Source organism: Rhododendron vialii, chromosome 6a (assembly GCF_030253575.1).
Source record: "Rhododendron vialii isolate Sample 1 chromosome 6a, ASM3025357v1".
Classification (NCBI taxonomy): domain Eukaryota; kingdom Viridiplantae; phylum Streptophyta; class Magnoliopsida; order Ericales; family Ericaceae; genus Rhododendron; species Rhododendron vialii.
The window spans coordinates 36,681,837-36,706,111 of NC_080562.1; the positions used below are offsets into that span (position 1 = coordinate 36,681,837).

The following is a 24,275-nucleotide window of genomic DNA, read 5'->3' on the forward strand; positions in this document are numbered from 1 at the left end:
AATAAAATGAAAAACAAAAATCTTAAATTCCTGGAGAGTAGTTTGGAGACTTGGCAGTTGTCACCACGGAAAATTTTTCAGTGCCGAGTGGGTACCACGTGGTGTCCGTTCACGCATCTGAGCTGTCCATTATATGTTCGAACGGTTCAGCTTTGAAGAGAGAAAAAATGAGAGAGAAAGTGTTGGGGTGAGAAGAGAGAGAGAGTTTCAATCCGAGCCGTCTAAAAGTGTATCGGACGGCTTAGATGTGCCGAGCGGATACCACGTAAGATATACCCGTTCCGCACTGAAAAATCACTCACTACATTTGTGTATAGTGTAAAGACACATGTACATTTATGCGAAAGCAAATGTAGAGAGATGGTTTTACCAAAAAAAAATAATAATGTAGAGAGATGGAATCTTTTAATTTAGGGAGTTAATTATTTTTTGGTTGAAGGGTTTTTTAGTCTATTTTAATTTTGAAAAACTATTTTTGGCCCAGAACATGGCAAAAGGGAAAATTGATGCTTATCCTTTATTTTTTTAATAACGTTTTCCTCAACTTTCTGTAATCTTGACAATTAATGTTGATCACCATATAATTGTGTAGTACGTTAGAACGTCACGTGACCATGCCCCAAGATGAGTGAATAATCACTCCAAAGAAGAAGGAGAGGGTTTGATTCTCGCTACTTGGTGTGGTGGATGATGCACTTTAGGTTTGCTCCACTCGTATGCTGCTTAGAGGTACCCCTCCCCCATCCCCTTAGGAGTAGACTAGACGTCTATCGATCGGCAAAAAAAGAAAAAGAAAAAAAAAGAAAATATGGTGATGTTGGAGGGATAAACAGGGAGAGGGGAGGTGATGGGGTTATTTTGGAAGGATAATGCTGGATATATAAGGATAATGGCTGATGAATGAATGGCTATAGTTAAAGATAAGAAGATAACAAAAAAAATCTGAATGTGTGGTTGTAATTGAAGATAAAAAGAAAATCTAAAGGAGTGGTTATAATTGAAGATAAAAAGATAAAAAGATAAAAAGAAATCTGAATAAGTGGTTATAAATAAAATAGATAAAATATATAAATAAATACAAAATTAATAAATTCAACAACATGAAAGAATTATAAAATTAAAAAAAAAGAAATTTACTCATGTATATAATATTAAATAATTAAAAAATATAAAGAGTAAAATATATAAATAAAAGGACCTAAATAAATTGATAAATGAGTAATTAATTAAATAACTTAAATGGATTAAGAAATTAAATAAAAAATTAATTACATATACATAAATAAAAGACAAAAAAATAAATGAATGTTACATAAATAAATAAATAAAATAATTAAATAATATAACAGAATTATGAAATTTTTAAAAAAAAATAGTTAGATAAATAAAAGTTAAAAAAAAAAAAAAAAAACAACCTGAGGGGGTGTGTGTGTGTGTGTTAGAACAGTCAAAGGGGTGGTGGGGGTGTTATTTGTAGGGGGGGGGGGGGCGCGAGAAGAGAATTGCTGTGATTCACGGACATCTGAAATAAAATCCTTTTGTTTTTGAAGTTTATCTTGTTGGGGGAGAAGAGAATAAAAGATGAATATTGAACAAGGGAAGGTGAGAGGAGTAACCAGTACTGGCAATCCCCCTCAACCAGGAGTTGCAGACTATCCTACAAAGCCTGTGGTCGGGTTCCCTCAATCGGGTCCGCCGCCTGTCGCTACCTATTCCTCTGCTCCTCCGCCACCACCTCAGTTCTATGCCGACGCAAATCAGGCCGGTCCAGGTCTCAACTCTCTCTCTCTCTCTCTCTCTCTTTGCAAGGGTGTAATTATGTACCTAGTTGAGTTTAATTTTCCTCTTTCTTCTCTTAATTAGCAACCAAACATAAGGAGAGAATCTACTCATTTGTTGAAAATTTTCCAATCTTTTCATTTCTTACACAATTTCCAAACACACCCTAACACTTCATTTGGTTTAACTTAAGGTTCAGTTTTTTCCTTTTTTATTTCCTCTTATATTTGCCTTTGCTGGTTATTTATTTATAATTCTAGATAATTTATTTTAAATTTATTTCGTTCATCTCGATAAGGAGAATGTGTAAGACTATCTGAGATCTTGACCGCAAGGTAACTATCGCTTTACCAACCTCTGAGGTTTAACTTTTTTTTTTTTTGTTTGTCAAAATTTGAGTTTTATGTTCAACCTAAAATTATTTTTTGTTCAACCTAAAATTATTCGGGTATTACTCAGCTGTGTTTGGTTGGCCTTTTTGAGAGTAACCTTCAACTCTCGACACAATTTTCAATAAATCTTTCTCTCTATCTCTCTTCACTCATTACCACTTCAACTTTCAAAAATAACTTTTTAAAAGCTCAACCAAACAAAGTGAGCTGTTACTATTAATCAGGTATTTTGATTGGGTGTGTTGCAGGCCCAGGATATCCAGTTTCTCAAGCTGCACCAGCTGTAAAGGAACCTGACCGCCTTTTTTGCTGGGGTTTGGGTGTTGGCTGGTTCTTGTAAGTCTTATCGTATGAGTATTGCTTTAGGTACTGACCGGAAATTGTAGGGACGGCCGCACCAGACCTTCTTCGGCCATCGGACTGTCGATCAGAGCGTAAAATGGAGTGTTTGGATTGAGCATCCTATACGCGTTGGATGCCAATGAATCTCACGTAGGCCCCCTCTTTTTTTTTTTATAAAATTTTTGGACGACTCGGATCGGCAGTCCGGTGGCCGGAGACGGCCCAGCGCGACCGTCCCTACGATTTCCCTACGGTACCGATCGGTACCTATAGGATTTTCGCTTATCATATTTTGTCGTCCAAAAATAATTCTATAGATTGGGAGTTTCATGGGATGAGCTATAACCTCCATGCCAACAGGCCCCACCTCTTCATATTCCTTCAAACGATATCTATGGATCCTAATTCGGGCTCACAACGAAAGATCTAAATTGTTAAACTTGTAGTCCTTGTAGACAAATATATAATGATGAGTAGTTTGATTGGACACAATACTACAAAAAAAAGATAATAATAACAGTTATTAGCTATGATCATATGTCTTTAATCACGGTCCCGAAACTGTCGTCTTCTGAGGACACTATATTTTAAATATATTAGAAGAAAAGCTAATTTTTTTTTAGAACTGCACAATATGCAATTTTTTTTAGTGTGCTTATTAATATCCGATTAGAGCTGGAATTTTGCAAAGATTATCTCTTGGATAGACTACTTGATGAATGGTTTATAGCAAAGGATGGAGAGGAGCAGATCCCCAGGCCTCAAGTTCTCTGTACCGTATTTTAGTACAGTATATCAGTGTTCTTGTGCATTATTTGCCCTTGGATCTCATTTTAGAATTCTCATCTCTCAAGATTTCAACTTAATCCAATTAAGGATCAAAAAGTCAGAAAGAGCGGGTCTACCAAACTACCGGCACAACAGACTTGAACCCATGATCATTCCCCCTTTAAGTCGTTTTGCCAGATGTTAATTGAACAACATTTTTTCTTATGAAGGTTCATCCTTGGTTTCATCTTTGGTGTTATTCCCTGGTATATTGGAGCAATCATGCTATTCTGTGTCAAAAGAAAGAACTACAATAGAGAGAAACCTGGATACATCGCTTGCGCAATTTTTGTGAGTAGATTTTTTTTTTATGCAAGAACAAGATTCGATTTGGTTAATTTGGTTCACTTCTTTCTCATTTCCACTCATGTGGCTTTCCTTAACTTATTCTTACGTAAAGGCTTAATTTTTTTTTTTTATTCAAATGCACAGGCTGTCATTGGTACTGTTCTGATCGTTGTTGTAGCAGTGATGAGGAAAAATCACAGCGACAGCGAGTGCGACTAATTCGGTTACCGCATACGGCCCGTTTGGATGCGAGGAAAGAATTAAGTGTATTAGTTAATAATGAGATAAGATAATATGATGTATTAGTTAATAAGAGATGTCCCATGTGATGTGATGTTTATGAAATGGGGATTAAATAGTAGGTTGTTTGTATGTATTAAGGAAAGAGAATTAAATAATACTTGGTTTGGAGGGATGATTAATAGAGGGTATAAGGAAGGGTAAATGATATAAAAAGCTATCAAATGACTCTTTTGCCCTTATGCAGTCCCTAAATTAATTATGTATTACGTTTTATATGTAATTGCAAATGTAATTATTATTTCACAATTTAAGTCGTACTATTTATTTCTACTAACAAATTAACGATTTTAGTATTATTATTATTATTTTTTAATAAAATTTGGTTTTTTTTTAAAAAAAAAAATAAGTGTTTCAAATTTCAATCCGTTTGAACCGGTGGAAAGATTTTAGTTTTTCGATTATTTTATTCTAAATGGTCATAATTAAATTTTGACTGTATGGCTCTCGTTGATTAGCTCTAAGAGATACTCCGTATTTGATTATACAACTTTTTTAGGGTTAATCAACGAGAGTTTTAGAGCCAAAATTTAATTATGACCATTTAATATAAAATGATCAGAAAACTAAAATCTTTCGTATGGTTTAAACGGATTGAAATTTGAAACACTTAATTTTCTTTTGCTCAGCTTTCCATCTCGTCTCTTCGAACAAAAGCAGAACTAGAGTTGCGGCAGAAATAGGAAGCTGGGGGTGGGAGAAGGGGGATAAGAAGGGGTGAAATCGTCAAGTTTCAAGGGGGATTAGGGGGGATAATTTATGGGGATCTCAAATCCTATCCGAAAATAATATCTCCGTTTCCCTCCTTCTCTGGTCTTAGCAAAGAAATGGTGTTCTTGAAAACCCCTCAGTTTGTGGTTCCCAAACGGGGGCATAGCCTGGGCCCCGGGTCTTATAAAGGGGGCAAAACTAATCCCCCTTGCCAAAACCCCATCCAAACGGGCCCATAGCGAAGACCTTGAATATTGCATTTTTACTGCGCATTGCGAAGTTTCTCGGCTGATCTCGTCTATGGTTGAGCAGGTTCTTTCTATTGGAGAGAGAGAGAGAGAGAGAGAGAGGAAACTCATGAAGAAACCGTGTTAATAGAAAGAGGTTTGGTTAAGAATCCCAAGTGAACAAGTTGATTCAGTTTCAGCCTAAGTTTGTGAGTTTATTGAAGCGTTCATACAAAGTTGCATAATGATTTAAGCTTATTGTCCACATTCAACATTGTCGTGTCTAATTTATCACCCTGAACATAGATGAAAAGCAATGGGAATTCAAGGTATATAGCAAGTTCATTGTTACGAAGATAATGAAGTAGTGGTGAGGCTTTCGAGATAGGAGTTTGTTTTCTCAAGGCTATTTAGTGACTTCAAAGATTTGCGTCATCATGGTCACAGTTTCAAAATCTCTAAAGTGTTAATACTAATAATTCTTTTGGGGTCAATCCGTACAAAAAATTTTCTTTGGCTTTAAATGATATATCTTCGATAGTGGACGGTGAATTAATCTCTCAAGATTATCAAGATATGAAAAAACTCTCAAGATTATTGAGATATGTGTAAAGAGTAACACTACAGGTACAGAAATTTTGGGACCGAATCCGGACTATACATATACACATACGAAAAGGGGTGCTCCGATCAAGCACCCTACACACCTCGGATGACGTTGATTCCCGCGTGGGGCCCCTCGGTTTTTTTTTTTAGAATTTTTGGACGGCTCGGATCGGCCGTCCGGTGGCCGGAGATGGCTCGCCGGCGGCCGTCGGTCCGGATTCGGTCCCAAAATTTCTGTACCTCTATCATTTTTGATGTGTAAATTAACCCGGACACTTGAGATATCAAAAATAGAAAAAGTGAGTACGAGCCCAGCCTCCCTTTGATGGGATCAAATTAAAAAATACTATAAGGGTACCGACCAACTTGTACAGTACATATTTTATACTTTTTTTTTGAAAATGTCAATTTCATTTCATATTAAAGCCCGAAGGCTACAGATTTCATCAACAGATACATGAATGAACCAAAACTACCAAGACTTCGACACAGGCACCCCCTGCCGAAGCAAGACCGACGAAACGCCTAGATTAAGAACCAATTTATGTCCAAGTAGTAGAGAAACCCAAACGGATCCCAGCTCAAACCCGAGAAAGCACATATGAAATTTGGATGAACACCGAAACCTCCAACTGCAGCTCAATCGCGCGACCAAACTGCCGGCACAACTCAGACACGCAACGAAACCCAAACGCAGATGAAAACTCCGACCAAGCAACCCCACTGACGCTAAACTTAAAATTATTAACCCACCACCGACACCCATTGGATCTAGAAAAATTAGACCAGTACAAGCCGGATTGGAAACCAACCGGAGAACCACTGGCCAGACAACCAGGAAAAGAAAAGAAAAGCTACAAAAAAACCCTAACTACCAGCCTCACCTTTATTAGCCATACCGACGCCCGCCGCTTGCCGGACCACCACACGCCACGCCTGCCCAGCTCTGAGCTGCACCAGATTCGCTGAGCAAAACAGACGAAACCCCGTCACAAGTGCCGAACCACCGGAGAAGACACAGAGATCGGAATCGAGCGAACGAAAGGGGGAAACGGGGAGGAAACGATGGTAGGAATGTCAGGTAGGTGGGAGAAATGGGGGGAGGAGGGTGAGGGAGACAGAGGCCCCCTCCCCCATATCTGGATTCGGAGTATTTTCTCTCTCTAGCAGCGAGAAACTAGATCCCGTGCATAATTTTGTGAGAGCGAAAATGGTGGGACTTACTGGAGAATTATGTGACCTAGGGACCCTAGGCTAGGGTGCACCAAATCAGTGGGTTAGCGCTCTGACAAAGCCCAGCTGAACTGTAGCAGAGCTGGTTATGTTTGGTGTTGGGCTTAAGGTATTTCGGCCCAGGCTCCAGGCTTCATTTGCCTACGTTAGTCTCGGGTGGCAACACTGGTCACGGGTGTCGATATTGTACCCATGATTACATGGGGAGTCTCACACAAATGACCCGGCCCATTCACTAACTTAAAAATAATATTGTGAATGAACGACACTAATTATTCATGTGCGAACTAAGAGTGAGGCCCACACAACCATCAGTATAGTATCAGTACCTCATGATCGGTACCAGTATCCAAGTTCGAGAACAATCAAGAGGAAATTGTTCTCAAACTCATATTATTGCACGATATTTCTGATATAGAATACTAAAATTAGTATTGTGCCTTTCATGTGTGGCATGATACGTCTGTGATAAGTACTGAGACATTTCGAACAGCAGGTGACAGTGGCAACCTGAAATTGCCTCCAATCTCATACTTCAACATCACAACCTTAACCCAGAGTGCTTGTTTGCCACCATGTTTTGGGGATTTTAAGTGTTGAGGCATGAAACCGGCACTGCTTCCTTGTCTCTACCACCATTGACTGGTAATTGTCCCCCAAAAAAAAAAAAAAGGAATGTGAAAACCCATTTTTTGCAATTCGATGGAGAATCATTTGAAGAATGCCAGCTTGATCGTGTATTTATGAAAAGAAAAAGAAGAAGAAGAGTCTATGACTTGTTGTTTTAAAAACCTGATAAGTGATTATGAGCTATTGTAAATCAACTCCACCTGAATATATATATGTGATCTCACATTTATTTGGCCATCCTGTGTATGACTTGGCTTGGGTTTGACCACTTCATCAACCCTTGCTTTGCTCCTCTTGTACTCTTTATTTTATCATTAAAAATACATTTTCTTTGCCCATCCAAAAGAAAAATCTACAGATACAATATATCTTTTACGTCATCCATAGAAATTCAATTGTGTGGTTAAATAAGTTTAGCCACCTATATATTCCTCTGCTCCTCCGCGACCACCTCGATCAGTTCTATCTCCACGGGTACCAGGCTAGTCCAAGTCTCTCTCTTCTCTGTGTGTGTGTAACCATTCAGGGTTTTTTTTTTTTGTCTTTCCAAGTGTATAATTAGGGTTCTAGTTGAGTTTAATTTCCTGTTGTGTTTGAATTGAGGAAGTTAGACATGTGTATCAAATTGAGATATTTTACGTTTGTTTGGACATTGGACAAAGGAAGAAAAAATGATTAAGAGGAAAAAGATAGAGGAAGTTGAGAAAATTCATGGTTTCTCCTCTTTTATATTTTGCTCTTTCATTGCTCCGCAACCCAACAAGAGAAGGGAATTTTTTTTAATTTTCCATTTCCTTACATTTCCTTCCACAACTTCCGTACACAACCTAACACTTTATTTGGTTTTACTTAAGGTTTAGTTCGTTCTTTTTCCCCCCTCTTATGTTCATCTTTCCGGAATATTTTTAATTCTATATAAGATTTGTTAAAACTTTTATAGTTCATCTCGACAAGAGGAATTAAGGTTTCTTGAGATCCTTGATTGCCACATGACCATCACCCTACAAATTAACCTCTGGGTTTCATTAGTTACAATTGTTTTTATCTTAACTTAGATTATTCGGGAATTATTAATCAGGCAATTTGATTGCTCGTGGTGCGTGTCCAGGACATATATCCAGTTTCTGAAGGAAGACCAACTGTTAGAGGATATGGCTCGCCTTCCTTGGGATACGGCCCCCCTTCCTTGCTGTGGCATTGGTATTGGCTGGTTATTGTAAGTCTTATCATATTATGCGTCCATAATGAGATTCTATAGATTGGGAGGTTCGTGGGATGCTCACAAGTCACAATGAATGATCCGAATCGTTCAACTCGTGGTCTTCGCAGAAAAAAATTGTCTCTCCTAATGCATGTATTGTAAAACTCATGGATGCTATATTCAAAACCTAATACTATAATAAATGTAAATTTCTTTTTGAACTGTACAATATGCATCTTTTCATATTGTGCATATTTATGTCCGATCAAAGCAGAAATTTTGCAAAGATATTCTATCCTGCAGAGACTACGAGATGAATAAGTTTGGATCCATCATTGGTAGCAAAGGATGGAGGGGAGCTGATCTCCCGACCTCAAGTTCTCTATACTTTATTTTTGTAAATATCTTATTTGCCCTTGGATTAGGTTTTAAAATTCTCAACTTAGTCCAAGGATCAAAAACTCATTGAAAAAGTTGGTATACCAAAAAACTGGCACAGAGGACTTGAGCCCCTGCTTCCCCCACTTAAGTCATAACCGTTGCTGGTGATTGATCTGTATGCCTTTTCTTGAAGGTTCATCCTTGGATTCTTCCTTGGTGTTATTCCCTGGTATGTTGGAGCAATTATGCTACTTTGTATCAAAGACTATGACAAAAGAGAGAAACCTGGATTTATCGCTTGTGCAATTGTTGTGAGTAATTGTTTTTTACTTGAAACTTCAGATTCGATTTGGCTAATTAGGTTCTGTCCTTTCTCATTTCCACTCATGTGGCTTAATAACTATTATGTAAAGGCTGTTTTTTATTTATTTATATTTTGGGATTGGAATGTGCAGGCTGTCATTGCTACCATTGCAATCATTGTAGCCGTGGCGATCCTTTATCATAACTGATGCAGGATTTGGCTGCATTTGCTGCATACATGTATGGATCAGAGGCTGGCCGGGAGATAGGCTCAGAATTTGCGAGTAGTAGTTCAAGTAGAGTACTGTACACTCTTCGAGCGAGGCTCTATTGTTTTTCTTTTCTTGTCGTACTGATTTTATTTTTTCATTCTAATGATGAATGAAATTCTTTTTGCCGATAAAAAATAAACTGTGTCTACAAAGTAGGTTTTGATTTTCTACTCGGTTCATAGCAATTGAAATCATCAACTTTATGAACTTGTTTCTTGTTAGACCTGCATCCCGGAATACGTACACATCCCCAAAGAATGGTCATTTCATGGGCCTACTTTGTGTAATCATATTTGGACTTGTCCTCTGTATCTCTATATAATAAAAAAGAACGGTTTTTGAATCTTATCTCTCTATAAATTCTAACCATTGATTTGCTTCATAAATTCTACGGCTCTCCCTCTCTCTCTCTCTTTCTCTCTCAAACAATATTAATTGCACAATTGTCACCGCCGTGCCTTCAGGCACGGACAAACCCTAATTAATAGATGAGCTTGATCTTATAATTTCATGACCTCGTTTCTTGTTTTTGTGAAAACCAATTTTTTGCACTCCAATGGAGAATCATTAGAAGAATGTCGGCTTGCTCGTGTATACTTATATAAAAAAGAAAAAGAAGAATGTCGGCTTGCTCGTGTGGCACCCACTAGGTAGCTCCGTCCCTGAGTCTAACATTTGTTGCTTTAAAAACATGAGATAAGTGATTATGAGCTATTGTAAATCGACTCCACATGTCATTACTGAATATATGTGATCTCACACTTATTTAAAAAAGATACTATCTTAGCCGTCCTGTCCTGTGTAGGCCTTGGCCTGTGTTTGACCACTCATTAACCCTTGCTTGCTCCTCTTGTACTCTTTATTTTCTCATTAAATATATTTTCTTTGCCAATCGAAAAAGAAAAATATACATTCAATATCTGTTAAGTTATCCATAGAAAGTCAATTGTGATTATTAATTCGTCTCGGGACACAGTCATGGTGATGTTCTAACGGATTCCACAAATATGTAAGTTCATACCCTTGGAGATAGGCCCCTAAAATTAAGCACAGTTATGTGACGTTTTGACAAATTCTATGAATTAATATATGTAAGTTCATACCCTCATAAATAGGCCGCTAAAATTATGCTCTTACCATCCTCGGACCAACCAGCAGCTATTTTCTCGTTGAAGTTGCCTGTTATGCCGCATTAACTAATTGTGGCCGTACCTGTGATATGATCTATGACTATCAAATATGGTAATCTGCATTAGATAAAAAGGGATTAAAAGCAAAAAAAAAAAAAAAACCTATCTTCCAATTTAACCCGTCTACGTTTCGTCATGTAGCTTTTGGCCATGTTCTAGGCCTTTATTTGTCTCGCAAAATTAAAAGAAGCTTCATCACTTCAAGCAAAAATAATTTTTATAATCGGGAAAAGAAATTTTATTAGTCTTTGAAATTGATATAGAGATTAAAGGGGGCAAGGGCAAGGGCAAGCAATGTTAATCCTATACCTAAAGAGAAACGTTGGCAATAGACCAACCAGGAAAAAGAAACACCATAGACATAGCCACACCTACGAAGAAAAAACGAGCCACCCAGCCCCTACAACGAAAACAGGAAACGAAGGAATTCGGTTATGGTTATGTATTTTTATGACATTGTTATCTGATTCGGCTAGTGAATATACACTATATAATTTCACTAACTTTCATGAATTCCCAAAAACAAGCAGGGGCATGCCTGAAAAATTAGTGTGTATTCGCTAACTTTTAAAGCAAAGCTAAGAGGTTAGTGAGATGACTTATCTATACTACTTCTTTTAAATGTACGAAAATGTTTCCTACTCTTTCATTTCCACAAATTCCCCTTGCAATTGTAATTAATCCCTGCACACTCCACACCTCTTCCCAACCGAAACAGTGAAACACTCCAATGAACAGTTCTTTCCAAGCGATACAGTGCAACACCCCAACGGAAACATTACACACAACAACAACTGCCTCCCCTAGCCCAAAACCAATCCATTCTCCTTTTGGAAGCCCCTTCACCTCCGACTCCCCTGGCCTCCCAAAAAACAATTGCACCATCCTTCTGGCACCCCGTTCTCCTGCTTAATTACTCCGGCAGCCTCCGACCAAGATTCCAACAACAACAACCAAGACTCCAACAACAACAACGTACCGGACAGAACCCAAGTGCATCCCAACACGAGGCCAAGACAAGTAAGTCATGCATTCAAACTTCCACCCCGTCTTTGATTGCAAACACTCTCTCCTTTCCCCTTTGTCCACCTCTGTAAATATGCATACCAACTAGTGGCAAAAATGTCCCTTCGAATACCAGACTCTCCCCTTCCCCCTTCGTCTGCCAATGACGCCAATTCTGTAGACCATAATTACGCACACCAACAATAATAATAGAAGTTCGGATGCTTTAAAAAAAGTAAGGTGAAAGGATACACTAAGACTTTACTTGAATAGTAAAGACACTTGCCAAAAATACCATTCAGTAGAACCTGAAGAGAAGAATATGTCTCCAGAAAATTATTCTGACTGGGACAAAGATAGGTGCGTAAACAAGTTGTTTTTGTAGGCGCGTTTTGAATGACTATTTATTTCATCACCACTGACTGCCCTCCCTAGATGGCATGCTTGTGGACAGTGTATATGTGCAAAAATTATTGAGTGGGATTACGTATTGTACCCCATTACACATTATTTAAAGAGAGAGGCTTAGATTGAGATGACTCAGTCATTTGATCACAATTATAAAGAAGGGTAGACTCTGGCCTGCCTCGGTGTATACTAGCAATCAAAAATGGGAAAAAAAAGTTTACAACAAAGCGGGTCTTTAGAAGACAACAAATCCCCTTTAAAAAAAAACACTATGCATCATATGTTTAAGACACTGTCCATTGAATTTCTCTCACATTAGGCAGATTACATGTACCAAACTTCCAACTCAGAAGTCAGGAAATCATGTCAATGACACACGTGTACACAAAAAAAAGAAAAAGAAAATGACTATGAATTCACACTATGGAAATGCTGCGATATCATCTATTCCTTTCCAACTAATTTTACAAAAACCATATGATGACTGTTTGAAACTTCTACCTTTCCATGAACCATCGCGAAAACATTACCAGAGACTCATAGCATGTTTTGGTATTCCCTATAGGTATCCTGGAGTTATTTCTAATACAAAGCACTTTGTTTCGCAACATATTGACATTGAGTTTGTTTGTAACTCTTACCCCTTATCTCATGCTTCTAGCCTATTTGTTATAGGTTTGCCACTGTTGCATTTGGAGCATCTTCTGGGAAACTATTGGAATATGTGGTCGGAGGTCCCAGGCTTTCTGTCCAAACAGCTTATGGCATGGAGGTTGAGGTAGAACAAACACGATGTTCTGTTTTGCTTAAACACCTAATCTTTTAGTAGATATCAATAGTTATTTCCAGCATTTGACATGGAATACGGCAAGACTTTGCCTGGAGTTGCAACATAGTTTCCCCAAAAGGGGCGCTGACGGGGGTTGTGGGGGAATAAGATGGTTCCATTTTTTCTTAGTTTATACAGCTTGCTTTTGTTAGACTCATCTGCTTTTACCATTGTGACGTGTCTGTACTATTCATCTATGGTTTACGGTCACCTAAAATAGATCACATCTAATGGGACTTAATGTAAAAGTTCAAGGGTGATTTTTGTTTACCATTTAATAGGGTATTCTGTCGTGCTGATCATTTATTTTTTGTTTTCTGTATTACCAAAATCTGGTTGTCAAAAGAAATACTTATTCCAATTGTGTGTGTTGGTTTTCTAATCTTCGATTCAGTGTTGTAGTGGTATGGTGATTCGCGTTACCTTTGTTTGGTGGATGTATCTATACATTTTGTTTTGAGTGCAGATGATTGTACTGGGCTTGAATGAAAAAGAAGTATTAGCACCTTCATTTGAGCTCTTGCACTCACATTGAATCTGTTGCCCTCTGAAATCTAAGCTTCTGGTATGTCTTCTCTTAATCATGCAAGCCAAACTTTGGTCTTTGATCTTACTCTTCTATTGCTAGCTGTTTCTTAGGAGACTAGACCAAAGTTCATTGGATTCATATAGAATACACATAAGGACTGATGTCAAGCTCGACCAAAGGGTTTACAACTCCCCATCGGCTGACCGGGTACGTGGCTGCAATATGGATAGAAGGAAATAATGCAAATGTCACACATGAACGGGACATTATAGTGCACTCAAACTCTGGACATAAACATAGAGTGCGACACTATTATGGTTGCTATGATCCGTGATAATAATGAGGAGTGATTTTTCTTGTTTCTTAAACCTCCTGTGCCGCCTTGCTTTTTCATGACACTTCCCAATCCTAGCATTTTCCCTTAATTTGTTTTAATTTGGTTATTTTTCATTTCTGTTTACTATCTCTGGTTGTTGGTTAAACTGGTAAAATGTGAAACCCAACTGAGGCTGCAGTTTTTTCCTATATAGCTAACGGGGTTTTGCCGGCATCAGTTTTGCCGCTGATCTGGGCCAGCTGGGTTCTTGAGTTATGCCATTATAAAGCATTAGTTTGCAGTTGCAAGACTCCTGATAACTAATATGCTGCACTCCTTGTTCAGCCATAGGAACAACTCCAATTGGGGTATTTCCGTTAAAAACTTGTGTCCTGATTTAAGATTTGAGTCTTAAAAGCAAAAAATAAACGCTTCTGTGAATCACGTGAGCTGCACTTCATGCAGTAAATCAGAAAAATGAAGAATCCATGGGAAAAGTGAAGAGGAAATTCGTCTACTTATTTCCTGGCAAGTTATTTTTCCGGATTTTGATATCCATGCCTGTTCTTTCAGCTTTTGTTGAAATTGAAACCCCGTCAAAATTCAGTTTTATTCAGGTTCATAATTTTCAATTACTTCTATATTACATCACTTTTGCATTTTGATAATTTCTTCTGTTTATTCAGTTTTCATTGCAGTGCGATGCTCCTCTGTTGGGATGAAAGATTAGAAGTCTCAATGCTGGAGGAATGAGCTTGACGTAGGTTCAAACCGTTTATGCCTTCGTAGCTTTCTTCCTTTTCCTTGTATGACACAGGTTAAAACTTAAAAACAGCTTTCTTCCTGTTGCTGTGGGAAGATAAAATCCTTGATTTTTCAGATCCAATGCACCCTTGATGTTGGAGTAGTTAGAACATCTTCAACCGGAGATGTCAAAATTTTTTTTAAGGCTTATATGGCATTTTGACATCTCCATTTGACATCAAACTCTCCCTCTCCAGCCCTTATGTCAAAAAAATAAAGCTCAAACTTAAAAGGAAAAAAAAAAGAATAAGAAAACCTGAAACGGCAAAATTGTTTTTGAACTTCCAAAGGTAGTTTTTGAAAATTGGCATGTATAGAGGTAGATGTCAAAATTGACATGGGAGTGGGAGGTGTTAAAGCCACCTCAGCTTTGGCATGAGTGAAGGCATATCTATTGGATTGTCCATTTATGCCAAAAGTAACCGTTGGAGATGTCATCTCAGCTTTGATGTTTTCTGTTGGAGATGGTTTTAGCGACGGAGCCAATTGACGTTATGTTTTTTAAGAACATAAGAACAAAAAGAAAAAATGCCCGGTGCCAAAATTCTTTTGGGTGGAAACTTTTGGACCAATGCTACACATTGTTTTTTATTTTTTTTCCCGTTTTTGAAGAACAACAATTCTACACAGATGTTTGTAAGGCTACATCAAACCATGTATTTTCATTTCATATGCTTTTTTTTTATTTATCCAACATCTTCCTTTTTCTTTCCCTTTCCTCAAACGACAATTACACACATTTGTTTATACTTCGACAATCATGTATTTTGATTTCATCATCTACTAATGATATACTACCCACATATACCACGTGCAACGCACGTGCCAATTCACTTTGAGATTAAAAAGCTTCAAAAACGGCCGAAGCCCGTTGATATGTAACCCTCATAAGTTCAAAACCAATTGAGAAATTCATAAAAGCTAGAGAGAACAAAGCTAGAGAGAACTACTGATCGATCAAGCTAAGTAGAAAACGTATTTTTGGCTAAGTGTCCATCCTACACCCAAGTACCACATTTAAGAGAGAGAGAAATTTGTCGTTATATTTTTAGGAAAATTTATCAATTCCGTCAACCGGATTATATTTTTTTTAGCCCATTTCGCCATTTTACTCTTTGAAGCAAGATAGCTACAAAAATGAATCGAGAACGTGAAATTGGTGCACACGGTCCGGATTGATTCGGTTTTATAAAAATCCGAGGACTGAACCATTACTCATGGTGGTTAGAAACTGAGACCCGTGTCCGGGCCAAAACTCCTATGGACCGAACCATACAAATCTGCAAAACATTCACAGTTTTAACCCCTACTTCTGATGGCTCTTGATCATTAGCAATCAATGGTTTGTTTGTATTTTTGCTCGTTAATCACATAGAGTTCTGAGCCTAAAGTTGAGGGATGTGGTCTGATGACATTTTAGCACGAGACACCAATTGCTTGTTTTTTCTGACTCACTAATCATGTCGATCGATAGATCTCACTCAATGCTACATTTGTTCAAATTAAATTCTACTATTTTTTTTTGACAACTAATTAAAAGAACTCACAACCAGTGATCGCCGATCACATAAGAAAGGGATCACCGAGGAGTTGCAGACTATCCTCAACAACCGGTGATCGCCCATCACATAAAAAAGGGTAATTTTAGGCATACAATTTCTTAACTTCATACAGATTCAAGAAATAGCAATTGCTCACAGGATGCTAGTAGAAATAGCTTGACAGGGAATTGCTTTCCAATCATGCCTATGGCTATAAGAAGGGACGTACTCATCCAGTTTTTTTGACAAGCATCCAATCCAGTCTAGTTTCAATATTTGTGCGTCCATCCCAGAATCACAATAATGATGGAAATCGATCATTTTTTTAGAGCTCGGTAAGTTCTTTTAAGGATGAGAAAAATCAAGTTCGTTGGATACCGACCAATGACTGATCGAAACATGTTAGATACACAAATACAAAAGATCGATCTCTTTGAAAATGACAACATTCTTAAATCAGATACCTTGCTAGTTGGGCTATTTTGAACCAAACCACCAGCTTATTGGATCGATGATACAACAACATCAGTTGGAATCTAGGTATGATAAAAGATCGCCACGGCTACAACAATCACAATGGTAGCAATGACACCCTGCACATTCCAATCCCAAAAACAAAGATGAAAAAACAGCCTTTACATAACAATGGAGTATCCGGTAACGGCCTCAGTATTGAGCTAAATAAAGCCACATGACTGGAAATAAGAAAGGACTAAACCTAATTAGCCAAATCGAATCTTAAGTTTCAATTAAAAAATAACAACTCACAACAATTGCACAAGCGATTAGTCCAGGTTTCTCTCTCTTGTCATAGCCTTTGTCGCAGAGTAGTATGATTGCTCCAACGTACCAGGGGATAACACCAACGAACAAACCAAGGATGAACCTTCAAGAGAATGCATACAGATCAATCACCATCAACCATTATGACTTAAGTGGGGAACAAGGGACTTAAGTCCTCTGTGCCGGTTTTTTGGTATATCGGCATTTTTTTTGTGTTTTTTTGTTCGTCGGATTAAGTTGAAACGTTGAGAGATGAGAATTTTAAAACGTAATCCAAGGACAAATAGGATATTTACCAAAATAACGTACAGAGAAGTTGAGGTCAGGAGATCATCTCTCCTCCATCCTTTGCTACCAACGATTGATCCAAACTATTCATCTCGTAGTCTTTGTAGAAGAGAACATCTTTGGAAAATTTAAGCTTTGATCGGACATAAATATGCACAATATGAAAAGATGCATATTTTACAGTTTCTAAAAGAAAATTAACAGTTATTAAATTAGATTTTAATTATAGCATCCATGAGTTTTATCCATTGATGTATCAATTGATGTCCAATCAAACTATTTATTACTATATATTGAAAGACGACGAGTTGAACGATTTAGACCATTCGTTATAAGCCTGAAATGGAACCCAAAATATGAAGTGCTGGGGGCATGGAGGTTGGCTGATCCCATGAACTTCCCAATCTGTAGAATCTCATTATGGAGGCATGCATAATACTATATGAAAGACTTACAGTAACCAGCCGATACCAATACCACAGCAAGGAAGTGGGCCATCTACTTTTACGATTTGTATTCCTTCAGAAACTGGATATCCTGGACATGCACCACAACCAATCAAATTGCCTTGATTAATTAATAATTCCCTAATAATCTAAGTTAGGATAAACCTTCATTATAGAAGTTATAATTATAAAACTGGCAATCAGAAACCTCAAGAAACCTTAATTCCTCTTGTCGAGATGAACTATAAAAGTTTTAACAAATCTTATTTAGAATTAAAAATGTTCAACAAAGACGAACATAAGAGGGAAAGAAGAAGAAAGAAGAAGAACGGACTCAACCTTAAGTAAAACCAAATGAAGTGTTAGGTTGTGTATGGAAGTTGTGGAAATAAATGGATTGGAATGGAAAATTAAAATAATTCCCTTCTTTTGTTGTGTTGCGGAGCAAAGAAAGAGGAAAATATAAAGAAGGAGAGAGACCATAAAATTTCTCAACTTTCTCTATCTTTTTCCTTTAATTAATCATTTTTCTTCCTTTCTCCAATGTCCAAACAAAACAGACCCGTGAAATATCTCAATTGGATATGACCTCATATGTCTTACTTCCTCACTTCTGACACGATAAAAAATTAAACTCAACTAGAACCCTAATTATACCCTTGGAAAGACAAAAAAAAAAACCCTCAACGCATACGCAAACGCACAGAGAGAGAGAGAGAGAGATCTAGAGAGAGAGAGAGAGAAAATTGGGACCTTGAGCAGTCTGGTACCCGTGGGCATAGAATTGAGGTGGTGGCGGAGGAGCAGATGGCAAAATCGGTTGAGGAAACCAGATCACCGACCGTGGAGGATAGTTTGCAGCTCCTGGCTGAGGGGAATTGCCACTGGTTGCTCCTCTTTCCTTCCCTTCTTCAATATTCATCCTTTAATTTTCTCCCCCAAAAAGAAAAACTTCAAAAAATAAAGGATTTTTTTGTCAGATGTCCGTGAAAATCACAACCTCGATCCTTCTTCTTCTTTCTCTTCTCTGGAGTGATTATTCACTCGTCTCAGGGCACATTCAATGTGACATTCTAACATACTACACAATGGTATATATTAGTTCATACACTTTATTGAATAAATTATGCAGCTGTTAACAGTGTTGAAATTCTACCAATTTTTAATTAATTGTGGGGTGTGGCTGATTAACTAATTATTTAGTCACACAATTGACTTTCTACGGATGCTTCAAAAGATATTGTATCTGTATATTTTTCTTCTCAATTGGCAAGGAAAATATATTTAATAATGAGTAAATAAAGAGAACAATTAAGAGGAGCAAATTAAGCAAGGGTTGATGAGTGGTCAAACCCAAGCCAAGCCATATACAGGATAGGACGGCCGAGATATTATCTTTTTCAAATAAGTATGAGATCACATATATTCAGTAATGACATGTAGAGTCGATTTACAATAGCTCATAATCACTTGTCATGTTTTTAAAACAACGACTGGCAGACTCATTTATCTTCTTCTTTTTAACTTTATATTGGATAATTAAATACATGAGCAAGCTGGCATTCTTCAAACGATTCTCCATTGAATTGCAAAAAATCGATTTTCATACTCTTTTTTTTTTTTTTTTGTAAATCCAATATACGTACGGAATTTCTTCGAAACCAAATGCAGATTTAAAACCGTAATTTAACCTTGCATGCAGGTGCAATGAAAAACCGCAGTACAAGCTGCAGCTGGAGAGAGAAATCGTACGTAGATCATTCCAGAGAAACACCCTAAGAAAAGACGCTAGTGTCCTACGCCTAAAAAACCAAACTTTGTTGTATTTTTGGCCAAGTGTCCATCCTACACCCAAGTACAACATTTTAGGAAAGTTTATTTTTGAATGGCGATTTTTTTTTATTAATCTTTGAAGGAAAACAAAGACTAAAAGGGTAAGGAAAAATGCAACAAGTGCCTGTCCGAAACCCAAACTTTGGTTGGCAAGATGCTAATCAAAAAGAAAAACCCAATGGCCTAAATCCAACACTTAAAAGACCTCAAAGCCTAGATAATACAATGAAGATCAAATGGGACGCAACACAATAATCTAAAAGGCCTAAAAGCCCAATATATCAATTCCGTTAACCACATTATATTTTTTTTAGCCATTTTACTCTTCGAAGCAAGATAGCATGAGAACGTGAAATTGGTCTACAAGGACTGGATTGTTCGATTTTACAAGAATCTGAGGACTAAACCATTACTCACGGTTGTTAGAAACTGAAGAAATCGTGTCCGGACCAAAATCCTATGGACTGAACCAGACCAATCCGCCAACTGTTCGCAGTTTTATATATACCCCTACTTCTATTGGCACTTGATTAGCAATCAATTGTTCGTTTGTTTTTTTGCCTAAACTTTTTTGATGTGGTTTAATGACATTTTAGCATGAGACACCAATTAATTGCTTGTTTATCCTGACTCACTAAATTAACATGTCGATAGATCTCAATCAATGCTATTCTTGTTCTAGTTTTTAGGTAAAGCCTCTGTTCTGATTCTAATCAGCATATGTTTCAAACACAAATATTAGTTGTACTATACTACTATACGTATATATATACACACACGTACATGTAGCCGGTATAAAATAAAAAAGAAAAAGTTATAAAATTCATGGATGATAGTTTTGGAGGCTGTTCTTGTATTGTATGAATAGATACGTGTTTGTTCACGAGAATAGATGTAGAGAGATCGATGCGATGGTATTTTTTTTTTATCAACAAAAGTACTGGCATTTTATTAAGAAACTTGATAGTAGTTGGTTAAAAAGGAAAATAATTTCTTCTTCGTTTTTATTTTATTTTATATTAGTGCCTTTATAACTATGCAGATTACCATATTCGATAGTCATAGATCATATCACACGTACGGCCACAATTAGTTAATGCGGTATAACAGGCAGCTCCAACGGGAAAATAGTTGTTTTGGTTGGTCCTATGTTGGTCAAGTGCATAATTTTAGGGTCCTATTTCTAAGGGTATATGAACTTACATATTTGTGGAGTCTATTAGAACGTCAGGTAACTGTGCCCCGAGATGAATTAATAATCATTGAACGGAGAAGAAAAACAAGAAGGTTGTGCTTATCAACAACATCTGAATGAACCCTGTAATCTTGAAGTTTTTTTTCGGGGGGAGAAACTGAAAGATGAATAATGAAGGGAAGGAGAGAGAAGTAATGAGCGACGGGCCCCCTCAGGATGGAATGTTCCAAGGAGTTGCAAACTATCCTCCACGGTCAGAGATGGGCTTTCCTCAACCATGTCAGCCATCTAACGCCACCTATTCCTCTGCTCCTCCGCCACTACCTCAGCCCGATGCCCATGGCAATCAGACTGGTCAAGGTCTCAGTACTCTCTCTAAATTTTTGACATTGATTGATTTGTTACGTTTTTTTTTTTCGCCTTTTCTAAATTTTTGCTAAATTCACGTTTTTGAGTGTGGATAATTAAGATTTTATTGAAACAAATCCATTGTAGGAGCTAAGGGGCATACCCCAGAATAAAAAAAGAAAAGAAAAAGGCATAATTGCCCACAAGACTGAATCAAATACAGAGAAACAAAACAACAAAAATCAAACTTCAGAGCTACACACCCTCAAAGAGGGGGAGATGTTCCAATATCAGGCATAACAATCTGTTTTTAGTTTAGTTTTCTGTCGTAACGAATTGAGGAAGTTACACATACGCTGGAGTTAGGTAGGGTTTGTTTGGACATCGAAGAAAGGAAGGAAAAATGATTAAGAGGAAAAAGATAGAAAATTTTGCTATGCGTCATTCTTTTTTCTTCTTTCTTCTCTCCTAGCTAGCAACCAAACGAAAAAAGGATTTTCTTTAAACTTTTCATTTCTTTCCAGAACTTTCAAACACAGACTAACGCCTCGTTTGGTTTTACTTAAGGTTTAGTTTTTTTTTTTTTTTTTTTTCTTTCTTCTTTTCTTCCCCTCTCATGTTCGTATTTGCTGAATATAATTCTTAACTCTATATAAGGGAGTTTGATTGGTTGTGGTTGTGGTGGATGTATCCAGTTTATGAAGGAATACCTACTTTAAGAGGACAGGACCCCCTTCCTTGTGGTTGTGGTTTTGGCTGGTTATTGTAAGTCTTATCATATTCTCTTGTCCAAAAATGATTTAATAGATTGGGAGTTTCATGGGATGAGCTAATCTCCATAGCCCAACAGCCCATATTCCTTCAAACAGTAGTTCCATTTCAGGCTCACAACGAACGATCTAAATCGTTCAACTCATAGTCCTTGAAGAAAATAATGTCTTTGCAAATATATAGTAGTAATAAACAGCTTGATTGGACATCAATTGGTGCAGCAATAGATAAAGCAATGGATGACATATTTAAAAGAATTAAAACACAGGAGTAATTTTTTTCCGTAGAACTGTACAATATGCCATCTTTTCTTATTGTGCATATTTATGTCCGATCAAGTTGGAATTTTGCAAAGATGTTCTCTTCTGCAAAAACTACAAGAAGAATTGTTTGGATGATCTACCATTGGTAGCAAAGGATGGAGGGGACCTGATCCCCCGACCTCAAGTTCTCTATACCTTATTTTGGCATATGTCGGCATCCATTTTGTGCATTACTTGCCCTTGGATTGCGTTTTAAAATTCCCATCTCTCAAAATTTCAACTTATATAATCCAAGGATTTTCGCTATAGAAAAAACGGGTATACCAAACAACCGGCACAAAGAACTTGAGCTCTTGATTCCCTACTGAAGTCATATTGGTTGATGGTGATTGATCTGTATGCCTTTGCCTGAAGGTTCATCCTTGGTTTCTTCTTCGGTGTCATCCCCTGGTACATTGGAGCAATCATGTTATTTTGTATCAAAACTTACGACAACAGAGAGAAACCCGGACTCATTGCTTGCGTAATTGCTGTAAGTGGTGGTTTTTTAATCGGAACGTAAGGTTCGATTTGGTTAATTAGTGATGCCGTTAACTTCCTATGTAAAATGCCGATTTTATTTTTTTGGATTTGGAATGTGCAGGCTGTCATTGGAACCATTGTGATCATTATAGTGGTGCCGCAATATTATAATTACTGATGCGGACTCTGAACATTGCATCTACTACATACATGTAGGGATCAGTTCGATTGGTGAAGTAAGAAAGTAAAAGAGTTTCTCGACTGACGTTGATGGATTAGTCTGAGAAGTTGGCGTTTGATTCGAAATCTCTTTTTCGAAGAGATTTAAGGGTTTTTTTTTTTAAACGGAAAAAATATATTGAAGAAAACTCGATAATGTTAAAATTAATGCTTTGCTATTATCTTTTGTTTGTAATTGGGTCAAGTGTTATGTTTGTGTTTGGGCCAAATGTTATTTTGTAATGGGCTGTTTTATTTTCTTTCGTTTAATGGACCCAAGTGTTTGGGAAAGCCCGTATCCATTTTGAATGTAAGAATCCTAGTAGTATTTAAAGTGAGATGTAAGGAATGTAGGGCAAGAGAGAAAGCTGCCCCCATCTCGTGAGATACAGAGCCTTACATTTCTCCTCCCCTGTTTTCTTTCCTACGGCTACTGTTACTGTTTTTTGGGCCAGCCATTATTTGCCCCCATTTTTGCTATTCTTTCCACTAAAATTCAAGGCTAGCTAGGCTAGGAAAATGCCAACAGATAATGGATACATAGAGGAAGAGAGAAGAAGAGCATTTGAAAATCACATGATATGCCATGAGGTCACCAAAACACATCGATCAAAGGGAAAGAAGAAGCTTTACGTTGTTGTGTATCTAATTATTAATCTATCTGATTCGGTTATGGTGATCATGTATATTTTTAACATTATTGTCTGATTCGGCTAGTCATCAATATACACTTTATTTCACTAACTTCCATGAATTCCACAAAAACAGGCAGGGCATGCCCGAAAAATTAGTGTGTATTCGCTAACTTTTAAAGCAAAGCTAAAAGGTCAGTGAGATGACTTACGAGATTAAAGCATCAAAAATGGCCGAATCCGTCCATTTGTAACCTCATAGCCAATCGAGAAATTTCATGAAAGCTAGAGAGATCAATGTACAAAGCTATTTCGAACTGCTGAATGCAGCTGGAGAGAGAAACCGAGATCGAATGCATACGGAATTGCTTTGAAACCAAATGCAGATTTGAAATCGTAGTTCAACCCGCAAGTGGAATGAAAAATCGCAGTGCAAGCCCCAGCTGAAGAGAGAAACCGTAGATCATTCCAGAGAAACACACCTAAATCGTTTAACTTCAAACAGTGTTTTTTTTTTCTTTGGGATCAGCAAAGAATTTTATTAATTTCCGAATTCAAAAATTTCAAAAATTCAAAGGACAAGGGTTCAAAAAAATTAAAATTACTTAATCTCCAAAGGAACCCAAAACCCAAACGCTAGTCAAAGACTAACAAAATCCTAAAACACCCCCAATTCCGAAAAACAAATCATAACTGCCACCTAACACCCGATCTGCCACGCCGCTACGAGGATTGCCGTGAACCTGCCGTATATCGCCGGTCCCAAAAATCAATCCGAGAGATGCCAGCCGCTTTCACCTCGCATTCCAACATCCAAAATTGCCGCCCATGACCACCACCAGCCAAACCGCTCCGCCGTG

General features: G+C 37.5%; 3 protein-coding genes and 1 long non-coding RNA gene across 9 annotated transcripts; 3 read left to right on the plus strand and 1 right to left on the minus strand.

Moving 5' to 3' along the window:
* Positions 1-1,460: 1,460 nt before the first annotated feature.
* LOC131329037 (large ribosomal subunit protein eL20z-like) lies at positions 1,461-9,714 on the plus strand. 2 transcript variants are annotated; one of them, XM_058362072.1, is made up of 4 exons: positions 1,461-1,771; positions 2,420-2,507; positions 3,512-3,632; positions 3,774-4,094. In XM_058362072.1, the coding sequence occupies exons 1-4, from the start codon at positions 1,582-1,584 to the stop codon at positions 3,846-3,848; spliced, it is 474 nt and encodes a 157-aa protein (XP_058218055.1). In that variant the 5' UTR covers positions 1,461-1,581; the 3' UTR covers positions 3,849-4,094. The 2 variants fall into 2 exon arrangements, with proteins under 2 accessions (XP_058218055.1, XP_058218056.1); XM_058362073.1 differs by lacking the exons at positions 3,512-3,632; positions 3,774-4,094 and adding exons at positions 9,112-9,229; positions 9,374-9,714 and having other exon boundaries at positions 1,489-1,771.
* Positions 9,715-11,290: 1,576 nt separating this feature from the next.
* Positions 11,291-15,060, plus strand: LOC131329330 (uncharacterized). 5 transcript variants are annotated; one of them, XR_009200724.1, is made up of 6 exons: positions 11,291-11,703; positions 12,772-12,874; positions 13,320-13,490; positions 14,009-14,138; positions 14,236-14,302; positions 14,457-15,060. It is a non-coding gene; the product is annotated as an uncharacterized LOC131329330 (long non-coding RNA). The 5 variants fall into 5 exon arrangements; XR_009200722.1 differs by having other exon boundaries at positions 14,009-14,302; XR_009200723.1 differs by lacking the exon at positions 14,457-15,060 and having other exon boundaries at positions 14,236-14,440.
* Positions 15,061-16,419: 1,359 nt separating this feature from the next.
* LOC131329527 (large ribosomal subunit protein eL20z-like) lies at positions 16,420-18,702 on the minus strand. Its single transcript, XM_058362693.1, has 4 exons — positions 18,386-18,702; positions 17,642-17,723; positions 16,884-17,001; positions 16,420-16,708 (listed from the first exon to the last, which is right to left on the minus strand). Exons 1-4 carry the CDS (start codon positions 18,552-18,554, stop codon positions 16,652-16,654), a joined length of 426 nt encoding a protein of 141 aa, XP_058218676.1. The 5' UTR covers positions 18,555-18,702; the 3' UTR covers positions 16,420-16,651.
* A 1,991-nt stretch (positions 18,703-20,693) lies between these two features.
* LOC131329445 (large ribosomal subunit protein eL20z-like) lies at positions 20,694-22,965 on the plus strand. The gene is made up of 4 exons (XM_058362550.1): positions 20,694-21,020; positions 21,704-21,773; positions 22,457-22,574; positions 22,686-22,965. The coding sequence occupies exons 1-4, from the start codon at positions 20,825-20,827 to the stop codon at positions 22,740-22,742; spliced, it is 441 nt and encodes a 146-aa protein (XP_058218533.1). The 5' UTR covers positions 20,694-20,824; the 3' UTR covers positions 22,743-22,965.
* The last annotated feature ends 1,310 nt before the right edge of the window (positions 22,966-24,275 follow it).

Excerpts from the sequence above, each read along its gene's own strand:
- LOC131329037 (XM_058362072.1), top strand. The coding sequence starts at position 1,582 with ATGAATATTGAACAAGGGAAGGTGAGAGGAGTAACCAGTACTGGCAAT. Across the intron at positions 1,772-2,419 it reads CGCAAATCAGGCCGGTCCAG|GCCCAGGATATCCAGTTTCT; the intron begins GTCTCAACTCTC and ends GGTGTGTTGCAG. Across the intron at positions 3,633-3,773 it reads ACATCGCTTGCGCAATTTTT|GCTGTCATTGGTACTGTTCT; the intron begins GTGAGTAGATTT and ends TCAAATGCACAG.
- LOC131329445 (XM_058362550.1), top strand. The coding sequence starts at position 20,825 with ATGAATAATGAAGGGAAGGAGAGAGAAGTAATGAGCGACGGGCCCCCT. Across the intron at positions 21,774-22,456 it reads TGTGGTTTTGGCTGGTTATT|GTTCATCCTTGGTTTCTTCT; the intron begins GTAAGTCTTATC and ends CTTTGCCTGAAG. Across the intron at positions 22,575-22,685 it reads TCATTGCTTGCGTAATTGCT|GCTGTCATTGGAACCATTGT; the intron begins GTAAGTGGTGGT and ends TGGAATGTGCAG.
- LOC131329527 (XM_058362693.1), bottom strand. The coding sequence starts at position 18,554 with ATGAATATTGAAGAAGGGAAGGAAAGAGGAGCAACCAGTGGCAATTCC. Across the intron at positions 17,002-17,641 it reads ATTGGTATCGGCTGGTTACT|GTTCATCCTTGGTTTGTTCG; the intron begins GTAAGTCTTTCA and ends ATTCTCTTGAAG. Across the intron at positions 16,709-16,883 it reads TAATCGCTTGTGCAATTGTT|GGTGTCATTGCTACCATTGT; the intron begins GTGAGTTGTTAT and ends TGGAATGTGCAG.